General features: G+C 44.2%; 1 protein-coding gene across 1 annotated transcript; it reads right to left on the bottom strand.

The window, feature by feature from the left end:
• Positions 1 to 5564: 5564 nt before the first annotated feature.
• LOC123159859 (uncharacterized) lies at positions 5565 to 7994 on the bottom strand. The gene is made up of 4 exons (XM_044577672.1): positions 7963 to 7994; positions 7591 to 7769; positions 6409 to 6556; positions 5565 to 5777 (listed from the first exon to the last, which is right to left on the bottom strand). The coding sequence occupies exons 2-4, from the start codon at positions 7762 to 7764 to the stop codon at positions 5686 to 5688; spliced, it is 414 nt and encodes a 137-aa protein (XP_044433607.1). The 5' UTR covers positions 7765 to 7769; positions 7963 to 7994; the 3' UTR covers positions 5565 to 5685.
• Between the last annotated feature and the right edge of the window lie 6663 nt (positions 7995 to 14657).

The raw sequence follows: 14657 nt of genomic DNA on the forward strand, positions 1-14657 counted from the left end.
CCTCAGCTATTCTTCCTCCACCTTCCCCTCCGTACGTCCCTCCTTCTCCAGCCAATCATGATGTGCTCTTATGTCGTCTTGGGAGAGAAGCATCACGAGCTCATTTTTCTTGCTTGGATGCAAAGGGATGGGATCGGAGGAGATTAGATCGAGGCAATGAGAATGGGAAGATAGGGCGTTGGCATGTTGGGTTGATTGTTCGATTGTTCGAGACAACATGGCACCTAATTCAGGAATGCCCATACATACGATACGGGTTAACTGCGAGGTGGACCAAACCGACTGTCAACCTCTTTGTGCCACTTGATAGACTAGTCTCACGCAGGGGTGGAGCCAGGATTTGAGCATAGGGGGGCGAAGAACATAATGATGTAGTTCATCATATATGATTTTTTGCCAATATATAATTAAGTCTTACATATAGCAGCAATAGAAAACTACTTGTCTAACTTTATGTGTAGAATTATGAATTGCTAGCAGACCAATCAAACTACTTAATTATCTAGTCTTCAGCTTCATTATTCGAAGATGATAAAATTGATATACGGTTTCATTTTCAGTAAACCAACTTGGTTTTATTGTTTTATTAAGCAACATACAATAAGTTGAAAGATAAAACAAATATGATGAAGCGGTCCTGATGACAAATAAATAAAATATATTTCCCATTCATTAGTTAATTTATTTTTCTCTCGTCAACAATTTGCAAGCATTTTAATAAAATCGGTAGCTACTAGTTTAGTTGTGGGTAGTGATACCTTGAGATCTGGGATTGGGCCGGGACATTATGCTGAGATGTTCACATATCAACTGAACTAAGATTGTGGACATTATGTGCAGTAGGTTACTCTGTGAGATCTATCTCCCCGGTTGGATTTGCATCTTCAACTGTGGAGTAGAGTTTGTAGCGATTGACTTGAACAAATTACTTATCCATGGTTTCTTCATCTTTCGTGACCTATGCAATTCCCATATTAGAACAAAGCAAATATGTAACCTACCCTGCAAAAAAAAGCAATATGTAACATGTAGTTAACCTGGCAGGTTACAAAATAGTATACTACTACTAACTACAAACAGTTGATTAATTGGTGTCAAGGTGTGTGTAGTCAATCTGACAATACCTCCGCATCTGGTAGTCTGTTTCGCGGCCGGCCGACAGATCATAGTCCGTAGAGTAGAATCTTACTCAGGTTTGATGTCCGGTAAACGGCAGCTTCGCTAATTACCAATGGGCAACGTCGCGACGCCCGGCGGCCCGACGACAACGAAGCCCTAGCGTGTTGCGCGCAGCGTCGGCGCGGGCGAAAGAGTCTAGAAAGGAAGTCGCCTCAACGCGAGTGCGTGCGTGTGCGTCGATCGATTAAAGAGTATGTCGAGATGGGTGGATGCGTACGTGCATTAGGCTTCTACGGGCACATGTCATCTTGCAAAATCGTTTTGGGCTTGACAGTAGGAGCTTAGCCCATATCCTTGCTAATGGCCGGATAATTAAGCCTAACTAGTAGTATGCCCGTGTGCACATGTCGAATGCTTGTGCATTGCCATAGAATAATAACAATAAATATTATAAGCAGGGTGGCATCTGTTCTCCATCATACAGCAACAAATAGAAACTCTATTCCACTTTTTTCCTTCTCGGCAATCTTCGTGTCTTTAACCAGCCGTATCGCTCGCCACTAAAGAATTATGACCGGATATATACCATCCATGAGTAAATAGTACTCCCTTCGTCCGGAAATACTTGTCATTAAAATGGATAAAAGGGAATGCATCTAGACGTATTTTAGTTTTAGATACATCTCCTTTTATCCATTTTGATGACAAGTATTTTCGGACGGAGGGAGTACAAGGTACACAAAGCTTGACAATGGCTTAGACTTGTAATGCACATCTTAATTTTAGCAATAATAACATCATCGATGCAACCTTCAATAATAAGTTGATTGTAAATAGAAAAGGTTCGGTTTATCTTGAATCAATACTTCTTTTACAATGCCATGAACCTGGTGTCAGTAGAAAACTCTAAAACACATAATGCAATGGGAAAAAAATTGAATACATCGTTTTTTTAGAGGAAAAGACCTCATGAAGATCAAGTATTCACCACCTCTCTTCAATTCATACGTGATTGCCTCGGAACAACAAACTTACACAGGGATATTGATCAAAATACGATTTGTTTTTCACGTGCATGAGTGTAGTGCGTTGGTTGTGAGTGCTTGAGTCAAATAATATACTCCCCCCTATCTATATTACTTGTCTTCAATTTGTCTACATACGGATGTATCTAACCTAGACTACAAACTTCAGAAGTGGCACGCATGGATGACCCGACTACTAACAAGATTAGATCACAAAAGACGATATAACTGTGGAGAGGAAGCACGGAGCCAGGAAGCAACAATGAATAGTCGAGCACAACACCTAGGACATGACAGTTTCTATTTTGCATACGGGCTTCATAGGAGAAGGTTGCAAGCCACGCAACGACGTAGTTCAACGCAACATTCGGGGAGCACCGCTTGCTGAAAACTGTCCTCATAGAGTCATCGTTGCCGCAGTGGCCTCGCCGTCCGCAGCTCCGACTTCTTTGTGACAGTCAGAAACCAGCAAAGGCACACCAAAGGTGCACCGGACCTTCGACGCAAGAAGGACAAGACGCAACCCCGCTCTGCTCGCCGCCATCCTCGTTCAGGTGAGTGTACTGATTGTATATCCATGAGATATTCACATGTACGCCAGAAATTCACTATCATAAATAAAGCACTTAGTCTACAAATGGACATCAGATAAAAAAGAAGCAAAATGTATCGCGGGCTTATTAATGTTTTGGTGAAAGAAAAACAGAACAATTTACATATGTAAGACAACTTTCGCATCACAAACCTAAGGCACCTGAGGAGACATGGATGACAACAGGAGCGTGTGACAGTAATCCACTAATCACTGCTATGTACAGAAATAAATCTTGAATCTGCACAAACAATTGATGTCATGAAGTGCAAAAACTAAAGCTTGAAGCTTTGCAAAATATCAACTGATTTAGATAACTAATTTGGTAGATTTAAAACAATTACATGGGACAATATTCAGGAGACACAGTTATCCATTCAATTAAACAATCACACAAACAGGGAAGAAAATACTCATATCCAGAGATCGGCTTCTCTCAACATTGAGATTTAAATGAATGAGAACCCTTAAATCTATGTCTGTATTTGCCTGTATTTTCATAGATGTGCCCGCAAACTTGTTTAGTCATCAATTCAATAGATATGCATTTCCATTGTAAAATTATTCCTTGCAGGATCCATCTGTGCAACTAACAAGTATTTCTAAACACCCGCAAAAAAATAAGTATTTCTATAAAACAAATATCACCATCTAATTACTAACATCCACATCAATGGCCAAGTTACAGAGCACAAGGGAGGAAGAGTGGTAGGAGAAGGAAACCGGGAGATTTATCGAGCCGGCGAGGAAGTAGAAAGGATCACCAACCACCAGTTGCTAAGCTGGCCATGAAATTATATGCATAGCAGGAAGATGACCATAACATATTGGGAGAAAAAAGTACATAGACATTTCCAACATTTACTGGAAGAAAAATATACTTCAGAACATACTCTAAAACAATGTCTAGAATTATGTATAATATCATTGATTGTGTTTTTTCTTACCCTCCTAAGGTAAATAACAGATTCGTTGCGGTGCTCGGTTATAACAAATACATGCTAGGTGATGGATTATGCAAACAAAATGTAGTACATGGCATCATCAATAATAAGACCTCATCGCATGCATCATAGACGGCTCCATTAAATGGGGTCTTGAGCTTCACACCCATTCCTCTGTTAAGAATCATAATAATGTATATTAGCACTTAATATTTTTAAAATGTTGATATGCACGTAGTGCAATGCCAGTATTTGTGTTAGTCGCTGTTAATAATCTTTGACCTATAATTAGTCAAATAAAGCATAATTTAAAGTACATAAAATAGACACTCTTATATCCATATTCAAACTCACTTTCGTATATTATGATTTGTAACCATGGACTAAATATTTTATGAGAGATTTATGAACAATAAAAAAATGCCTTATATTTTAGAATATATTTTGATATGGAGAGAGTATGGTATATTCGAGAAAATGAAACTAAATAACCCCCTTCATGGTAGTACATGTGTTGCACATTTCATGAACACCACGAAATGAGGGCCGAACAAACGAACAACTCACCCTGACACCCCGTCCGCCGAGGACCGGGACGAGATGGAATCATGAGATTTGATCTCATCTGATTTCCTATTCACGTGTACTCGCAAACCACCACCAGTAGGATCTCACTAATTGCTGCCAATTTGCTCTTTCACCCAAAACTTTGTGAAGAACAAACAGCCATCAATACTCCCACTCCCACCCCGACCCATAACTGAATAACTAACCAACGAGGGGCAAAACAGAGGATGGATTATTGAATCAACTTGCTGATGTAGTTCTTTTTTTAGTACGACCCTTGAGGACATTTTATTATTTGGAGTGAAACTTATAGGCATGACATGAGGAACTTGTACTTGTTCTCTTGACACCGGCGCAAATTCCACTTTGTGTAGCACCTGAATTTTCAGATATGCACCGATGAGTATCTCAAGGTTTTAAAGCTCGCAAAAAACAGGAAAAGAAAATTGAACGGAAGATGCTATATTATGCCCAAGTTAATGCAGCTAAATGGTATGAAATGGTTGCATGTAGAGTCTAAGTCAAAATAAATGATCAACAACTCAATAGGTAAATACTTCTTCGCCTCGATGCATAAGTGCATAACAGAGCCTTGTTAGTTAGTAACAATGTACTCTTGACTCTTCAGAGTACAGAGACCATTGACATTGCGCAATCTGATAAAAAAGGGACTACAATGAAAAATGCAGAATTACGAGCTTAGGTGCTTAACTGCTTTTGATTCTTCTAACTAAAGGGATTAAGAAATCATTATGAATAAACAAACATGCATTTGACAGTGCCGTAGTCAATGCTGACGACAATTGCTGTAGTGTATTCAGTTCAAAAGTACGTAGTTATTTTTCATCAAATTAGTTCAGTACATTCTAAAGATGCAGGTTGCTCCCATCCTATTATGAAGTCCTACTACTGCGTCTAAAATGGATTTAAAGTAAGACATCAGGGCATCAGACACTTACTAGTTAAATACTTCGCCTCACAATATCACAGAAGTTTTCTCATCAGTAACAATGTAGTACTTTTTTTAGACCAATGATGAACCAAAACAACTGCAAGTGAGCCAAAAAAAAGTAATGCGCAGGAGGAAGGTGAGACGGCGAGGGGATAGGAGTGATACCTCTCGCGAGGATCGGGGACGTGGTATGTGGGTGGCGGCCCTCATGCAAAATTTAAAATACGTAGTACCTGGCTGCACTACATTTCATCGGATATGTCACGTACCACAAAACGTTGTATTCCTCTTCTTCCATGGTGTTAATTCTTGCTCCACTTTGTATATCACTTGCTTAACGAGGCGGAGAAAGTGCAGCTCTAAAAAAAATGAAAGCCTAAGGGAGGAAAGTGCATCTAGTGGAGCAGAGATGAGTGGAGCCTGGGTCATTACCAGGGAAGGGGCATGGCGAGGGAATTGGCGTTGATTCAGTACCATGTGCCACTCTCAGAGGTAGCCAACGGGCGGGTCAGCACTCGACAGCCGCTGACATCGCCTCTGCAAGTGTCGCTCCATATGCTCCCTGATCCAAGTCGCCTCTACAAGTGTCGCTACTTATTGACAGGAAAGCTCACTTGATGCAGCTTATATTTATTGGCATGTGAACAAGTCAGAGACATCTTTATAAATTAGAAGATCTTTTTTTTGCGAATATAGAAATTAAAAGATCAATAGGTCACCAACACGGACGGTCATCGATTTTACCAGGGAAAAAATGGATACAAGTCTCAAAACAATTCCTTGATGCTGACCAGGAACATCTGATATATTATAAGATAAAAGATCAGGTGCCCATATTCAAAATCTCTACCATGTAATTTAGAAGTATATACGGTAGCGCAGATCTCAGCATGCTAAAAACGTAAGATTCAGGATGGTTTTGTTATGTCTCTGGAACACATTCTGATATTTGAATCGGCGAGAATTACATCCCTACTCAATACTCACTTTTTCATGCAACTGTGTCGGAATTTCACATATTATGGATTCCAACCTTTTACATAATGGTTAGACAAACGTGTCCATTTGTAGATTTGAAAGAAAATCATCGACTCACCAAAATACATAACATCATTAAAGAAAATTGGGCTAGTCATTACAAAGTCGCAACAATATTGTGGAAGATAGTGGATGGAGCTGGGTAGCGGCGAGAGCAGAGGGAGAGCTCACCGGCGTTGATATGGTGATGAGCAGGGGCAGCTTTCAGTGGCGGCGGAGGTCGAACCTGCCGACGGTGGCCAAGATCGCAGAGCACACCCGCCGAGGCTGTGGTCTGATTGGGTGCTACTGCCATGCTACCAAGGAAATATAACCTGATCTGCAAAATGCATATCACTCATCAACCCTTCATCTCACCATGCATGTTTATATAGCAAAAGTTACAATCTTCTAAATGTAGGAAGTAATTAAGCATCAACTTCACATATGCAATCATTGCAAGAAAGGCATAACCTGAAAACTGAAAATAGTTTATTCTAGTATGAATGTTAGAAAATAATTCCCTATAGTTCACATGCATTTATATAATATTTAACAGGGAAGCAAGGAACTTCTTCGTCATAAGAGCAGATAAAAGTTGAAGTATACAATACATTTAAAATGTTGATCGAATGAAAGTTAAAACCTTGGGTGAAAACCAGGATTAAACTCTGGACAATTTTGAGTTCGAACAACAGATATCAGTACATCACCAGTGGCATACTCAGATGCCCTAAAAATACTTGGTCAGCTATTCACATGTTCTAGGTGAACACCAGGGGTCACTCGTGGGCTAATCGTGAGCTCATGAGTTAGTCCCCAAATAAAACAGGGGTAAACCACGTTTTAATGAATTAAAGCCAGACTAATCACCAGTTGGTCACCAGTTGCCCTAGAAAAAAACAATGAAAGCAAAACTTGATAGAAATTCAACTCATAGCTTATTACAGGCTTAGAGAGGTTATGATTTGAAACTCACCTATATACCATAGACCAAGATTTTTGCAGATTTACCTTTACCCATAAAATCTATAAAAGGTAAGTTAATACGATACCATCAATGGAGATAACTGTAAAATACACAACAAACCTTTTATACCGACCTTCTCACTACAAAATAATTCAAAACTATTTATCCATATCCTGCAAGCAAACGAAACATCTTTTTAGGAATAGTGTGTTGTTCAGCTTTTGAAATGCTGGAATTCTGACATTCTGAGATTTTCAAGCCAAACCTCTAGGATTGTGAAGTGATAACTGACAACATGGCAATCAACACAATGGTTCAGATGCCCAACAACATCATTAGTGGTTTTTACAAATAATGAATCAGGAATTTAGGAGAATCATATGCATGGAGAAAAAAGCGGTTACCTTTGGAGCTTGCATTTCTGGGGAGACACTCCCACCATTAAATTGCAATATCGGTGAATTGTGAGAATTAATTCGCTCGGCTTGGTCAAGAGCCCTATGGTCCATCCACAAGATGATGTTCCTTCTTGAATCGCCATTCCAATAAACTGAGACAAGGGAACTATGAGAACCCATAGCAACTGCATGCACCATCCTCTGTTATTAAGTTGGTAAAAGCTCTACTCACCTCAAACACAAAATTCTCCATTCAAACCACAGAATGCACACGGTAATGTGGAGAATCAACAAAACCCTAATCTGCTAGTATTAATTGTTGTCGAAGTGTAGAAACATAGTTACAAGGAGATTGTTGATGGGGTGGTGGATGCTTACGGTGGAGAACAACTTGGTCATGACCTCGTGGGAGAGGCCACTGGTGGAAAAAAGGCCTTTGGTCGCGGTTCGCAACTGCCATTAGTCGCGGTTGCGCAACCGCGACCGACCGGGCGCGACTAAAGGCCCCCCCCCCTTTAGTCGCGGTTACTTAAGAACCGCGACTAAAGGCCCGTCCACGTGGGCGCCAGGTGGCCGTCGGGGCGGAGGACCTTTAGTCGCGGTTCTTCTGGCCAACCGCGACTAAAGGCCGCCGCAGGTTTAGGGTTTTAGCCCCCCCCCCCTAAACCTCCCCCCCCTTAAACCTGTTTTCTGTTTAATTTGTATTGTTTTATTTCTTTTGTGCTTTATTTTAATTTTGAAGGAGTTTCATATATTCTACGGTACTACATACATGCATATGAATGTACAATTTCAAATAAATTTGAAATTAGAACCAAAAAGAATTCAAGAGGAATATACAATATATATTCAATATCATCGGATGACCATATACAATTTTGAACAAGTTTCCATACATGATTTAATGCATATAAAGTTCTACGTCCTCGTAATAGTGTTCTCCTTTAGGATGGAGGACTTCCCTGCTGAACCATCCAGCTAGTTCCTCTTGAAGTGGTCGGAAGCGAGCTTCTGGACTAAGCATCCACCGGAGGTTATTCCTCTTAGCATTGGTATCACTCGGAACCCGCTCAGAGGTGTATCTCCGGATCATCTCACAGACATAGTATCCACATAGATTGGTCTCCGGTGGCTGAATATCCCCAGCATTCTTAGCCTTTAACATTTTGAATTCTAGCTCTTTTTTGAATTCACCGACCTTTGTATCTACGAACCGTCTCCAAACCCTACGAGGCAAAGAAAATTAAATGAACAAGAGAGTTATTAATTAGTTACTTGATATTAGGAAATGAATGAAATAGGCCGATCGATATAGAGCGCAAATGAATGAAAATAATTACTTCTGCAGCATTCTTCTCATGCCGCCCCAAAGCTTTGGATCCATATTCACAGAGTCGTGGACGAGACATTCTGAGGTGTTAACTTTAATTACTAGCAGAATCCAGTGGAACCTGCGGACACGATACATGCACAGTACGTCATGCATAACTCATCGATTAGCCGGCCACATACCATGCATGGAGTAAACAAAAGAGAATGTGCTCAAGACAGAAACACTCACTCAAAATGGTAAGGAAATAGAATATCACTTTTGAGTTCCTGCTTTGTAAGAAACTGCCACAGGTCTGCCTCCACGTCGGCGGGGTAACGCTCCAACACATGTCCATTAACGATGTGTGGGTCAATGAACCCAACATCATGGATGTTCCTTACTCTGCATTCCTTAATCTTCATTCTGCATGTATAATAGCGGACACAACAATATAGTTAGGACATATATATAGTGCAGGCAATATGAACGAGATGGGGTAGAAATTAATAAATCACTTACAGAACGTAGCAACTGATGATAGATTTATCGAGCTCGCGCAGATTGAAAAGCTGGAACAATTCACTCAGTTCAATTTGTACATAGTAATGTTTGAAGTGATGCTCATGTCTAACTTCCGCATAAATATATTCTTTGGCGTTTTTATTTTTTATGTAACCCTTGTACCATTTCAGCAGACCTTTCATTTGTGGAGGTAGATCCTTTTCCTGCGCAGGCTCGACGAGAGGCCCATTCTTGACATATGTAATTACTACCTCCTTCACTGGCGCCTCATCAAGGCCTAACAGTTCACGAAGAGTAATACCTAAGTTGGCCGCTTGTTCTCTGGCACTCGTTACAGTCAATCCCTGTGCTGCCGCAGCTTGTATGATCTCGGGGGCATCCGGACAGAAGGCTTCCACTATAAGCGGGGCAATCGATTGTTTACTTTGTTCCCCGAGCTGGGCAACTTGTTTCCCGCTTTTTTTTACTTTCGGCCTTCTCCCGCTCTTTGTTCTCCTTGAACATGAGTGCCTGCCTGCGAAGTTCACGTGCATAGTCGTTAGGCAGATTCTTCGCGGCTTGGGACGGTGTGCTCAAAAATGACTTAGCCCACTTCTTTTGCTCATCAGAAAATACTGGCTTGGGCTCGGGCTCTCTTTTCTTCTTGCAGTCCGCCTTCCATTTCTCCAAATCAGCAGCCGCGGCCGCGTCGACTTCCTCGGCACTACGTTCCCAAGGCCTTGTGGGGAGAGGCTTCAGTGATGGCTCCGGTACCTTTGTGGTCTTAGGTACATAAGGGTCCGGGTTAATAATCCAGGACTGCTTCTGCTTCTTTGCCGGAGGTGGATTGGGGGGCGGCGTCTGATCACCCGCCGGACGAGGACTGGGGGGCGGCGGCTGATCACCCGCCGGACGTTGTGGACTGGGGGGCGGCGTCGGCTGACGTGACGGAGGTGTAGGTGAACCGCCACCACCACCACCACCACCACCACCACCACCGCCACCGCCACCACCACCACCGTAGGGGGGTGGACTTGTTGTCCTTGGCGCCTCGCCTGGAAACTTGATAAACTTCTTTTGCCATAGAATGAAATGGCGCTTGACATCTCCAAGCCTTTTCTCCCCTTCAGGTGTAGCAATGTCAATCTCCAGGTCCTCAAACCCTTGGACTATGTCCTCCACCGTGACACGAGCATAGCCATCTTGAATGGGGTTGTTGTGGTGGAGTGCTCCAGGTAAACATGGTAAAGCACTGCCGATGGCTACCTTCATGGACATGTTCCCGATAGGATAATACAGATGACATTCTTTCATCTCCTTTATATCGTCCACGGGGTAGCGAGGAGGCTCCGGTGAAGTAATTTCGACCACCAGAGGCTCCGGTGCAGTAATTTGGACCACCAGAGGCTCCGGTGCAGTAATTTCGATCGTCGGTGCATCTGCACCAGCCGGTGGGGCCTCCGTGGAAGCCACGCTGCTTCTCCGCTGCTGGCTTCCGAGATCCGCTGGATGATCTTCATGCTGCACCCGAGCTGCATCTCTTTCGGCTACTAGTACACTCATGGTTTTCTTCATCACATCAATTTCCGATGCCAACCGCGCCACAACATCTGCTTCCCGATCCATCTTTCTCTTACGGCTTCTGTAACCGTACGGGTCATCGTTCTGGGGGAACCCTATTTTCCACGGAATGTGCCCCATGCCTCGTACACGTCCTCCGTGTTCAGGATTCCCGAGGGCTTTTGTCAGCGCGTCGTTCTCTCTGTTGAACTTGATCTTCCCCTGTTGAGCATCCCTCATTGCGTTAATAAGGGCTTGGGTGGGTTTAATTAATTTGCCCCGGTAAACACACTCCCCTGTCTCCGGGTTCAGCGTTCCCCCATGCCCGTACCACCAGCTTTTGGCCCTTGGGTCCCATCCCTCCGTACCTGGACGGATTCCTCGCGCCCTCAGCTCGTTCTCCATCTTCTCCCACCTAGGCTCCCAAAGGCGATACCCTCCTGGCCCCATAACATGATTGTACTCCTTCTTAGCCGCATTTTCCTTATTTTTTTCGATATTTGAATGAACTGCTCCGATTTCTTTTGCTTCACAAATTCTGGCCAATCATGTTTCAGTTTCTCATATTGTCCTTTGAAATCCGGAGTCTTGTTCTGCTTGACAAAGTCATGGGCTAGATTTTGCTTGAATTTCCGGAATGCGTCGGCCATCTTATGAAGAGCGAACTGTTTGACTAGCCTCCTCCTCTCCTTGTTTTCCTCAATCTTGTTACCCTCCTCATCGAATTTGTTGTATTCCGGAGGTAGAACGAAATGTTCCATAAGCTTCTTGAAGCAATCTTTTTTTGTTCTCTTATCGACAAAAGTGAAACCATCAATTCGTGCCTTCTTTGGCTCATTCCACTCCTGGACGGTGATCGAGACGTTGTCTCTAACAATGGCTCCGCATTGGCTGACAAACTTGGTGGCGTTCTTGCGGGGCTCCAGCGGCCTGCCGATTGCACTGTCGACAACCTCGATGGTGCATGTTTCTCCTTGTTTCATCGTCTTGGTTGCGCCACGCTTTGACGACGTACTCGATTGTTTCGACGATCCGGCCGAGGGCTAAAATAAGAAAGAGTCGCGCGCGTTAGTACACACATATTTATTCAAATCAGTTAGTTTGTATCACCAGAGGCTCAATGTATATATATACCTCGGCGCCGGAGGTGGTTGCTACTTCCATTTGAAGATCGTCGTTTATCGACGTTTGTTCGGCATCATCTTGCTGACGGCGCCCTTCATCTTCACCGTCAAGGTTCAGATAAGAAGAGATATCATCTTCTTCTTCTCCGGTCGGCACATATAGAATATCGCCGTTTATGATGCCGAACATATGTGCTTCACCGTCCGGATCATAGTTGTCCATAATCGGGTCAGCTCTATCGTCCGCCATTATGTCAGTCCTGAAAACATGTAGTAAAAACAAATTAATTAAGTGAAGAAGGGGGGCGGTGGCGGTGGCGGTGGCGAAAGGAGGGGCGAGGAAGGGGTGGGAGAGGGTGTCGCGGTAGAGCGCGAGACGGGGCGGCAGACGACGGCGTCACGGAGAGGGGAGGCGAGGACAACACATTTATAACCCTCGCCGTCCCCTCTCGATCCCTAAAAAAACACCGCGCGCATCGCCGCCCCCCTCGCCGCCCCTCTCCGTATAAACAAATTGTGTATTCAAAAAATATTGATGATTTTGTGGAAAAAACAGGAATAAAAACATATTGTGTATTCAAAAAATGTTTAGGGATTTCAGAATAGTTCACGTGTTTAAAAATTATTCGTGTATTTCAAAAAATTGATTTTATTAGACACAAAAAATTCTTTCACGTATTTTCACGTATTTAATTTTAAAAATTCTTTCTTTTTTTCTTCTTCCTTTTTTTTCTTCTTTCTTTTTTTCTTCTGTTGTTTTCTTCCTTTTTCTTTTTTTCTTCCTTTTTCCTTTTTTCTTCCTTTTTCTTGTTTTTCTTCTGTTTTTCTTTTGTTTTCTTCTTCCTTCTTTCTTCTTCTTCCTTTTTCCTTTTTCTTTCTTCTTCTTCTTCCTTTTTCCTTTTTCTTTCTTCTTCTTCTTCCTTTTTCTTCTTCCTTCTTCTTCTCCCACGATGGGCGGCGGGCAAGGGCAGGGCCAGCGGGCGGCGGGCAAGGGCCGGAGGACGGCAGGCAGGGCCAGCGGGCGGCGGGCGGCAGGGCGGTGGGCGGCGGGCGGCGGGCGGCGGGCGGCGGGCAAGGGCGCAAGGCACGGGCGGTGGGCAAGGGCAGGGCACGGGCGGAGGCGGCGCTCACTGGGGACGGGGGCGGCGGCGCGCAGGGCTTCGGCGTCGGCGTCGGCGTCGGGGCAGGGCTTCGGCGTCGGCGTCGGCGTCGGGGCAGGGCTTCGGCGTCGGCGTCGGCGTCGGGGCAGGGCTTCGGCGTCGGCGTCGGCCGGGGCAGCGCTTCGGCGTCGAGAGAGAGGAGAATGGGAAGTGGCAAAACTGCTAAGTGCAGTATTTATAGACGCACCTTTAGTCGCGGTCCGCGACTAAAGGTGCGTCTATAAATACTGCACTTAGCAGTTTTGCCACTTCCCATTCTCCTCTCTCTCGACGCCGAAGCGCTGCCCCGGCCGACGCCGACGCCGAAGCCCTGCCCCGACGCCGACGCCGACGCCGAAGCCCTGCCCCGACGCCGACGCCGACGCCGAAGCCCTGCGCGCCGCCGCCCCCGTCCCCAGTGAGCGCCGCCTCCGCCCGTGCCCTGCCCTTGCCCGCCGCCCGTGCCTTGCGCCCTTGCCCGCCGCCCGCCGCCCGCCGCCCGCCGCCCGCTGGCCCTGCCTGCCGTCCTCCGGCCCTTGCCCGCCGCCCGCTGGCCCTGCCCTTGCCCGCCGCCCATCGTGGGAGAAGAAGAAGGAAGAAGAAAAAGGAAGAAGAAGAAGAAAGAAAAGGAAAAAGGAAGAAGAAGAAAGAAAGAAAAAGGAAAAAGGAAGAAGAAGAAAGAAGGAAGAAGAAAACAAAAGAAAACAGAAGAAAAACAAGAAAAAGGAAGAAAAAGGAAAAAGGAAGAAAAAAAGAAAAAGGAAGAAAACAACAGAAGAAAAAAAGAAAGAAGAAAAAAAAGGAAGAAGAAAAAAAGAAAGAATTTTTAAAATTAAATACGTGAAAATACGTGAAAGAATTTTTTGTGTCTAATAAAATCAATTTTTTGAAATACACGAATAATTTTTAAACACGTGAACTATTCTGAAATCCCTAAACATTTTTTGAATACACAATATGTTTTTATTCCTGTTTTTTCCACAAAATCATCAATATTTTTTGAATACACAATTTGTTTATACGGAGAGGGGCGGCGAGGGGGGCGGCGATGCGTGCGGTGTTTTTTTAGGGATCGAGAGGGGACGGCGAGGGTTATAAATGTGTTGTCCTCGCCTCCCCTCTCCGTGATGCCGTCGTCTGCCGCCCCGTCTCGCGCTCTACCGCGACACCCTCTCCCACCCCTTCCTCGCCCCCTCCTTTCGCCACCGCCACCGCCACCGCCCCCCTTCTTCACTTAATTAATTTGTTTTTACTACATGTTTTCAGGACTGACATAATGGCGGACGATAGAGCTGACCCGATTATGGACAACTATGATCCGGACGGTGAAGCACATATGTTCGGCATCATAAACGGCGATATTCTATATGTGCCGACCGGAGAAGAAGAAGATGATATCTCTTCTTATCTGAACCTTGACGGTGAAGATGAAGGGCG

Source organism: Triticum aestivum, chromosome 7B (genome assembly GCF_018294505.1).
Source record: "Triticum aestivum cultivar Chinese Spring chromosome 7B, IWGSC CS RefSeq v2.1, whole genome shotgun sequence".
NCBI classification, from domain to species: domain Eukaryota; kingdom Viridiplantae; phylum Streptophyta; class Magnoliopsida; order Poales; family Poaceae; genus Triticum; species Triticum aestivum.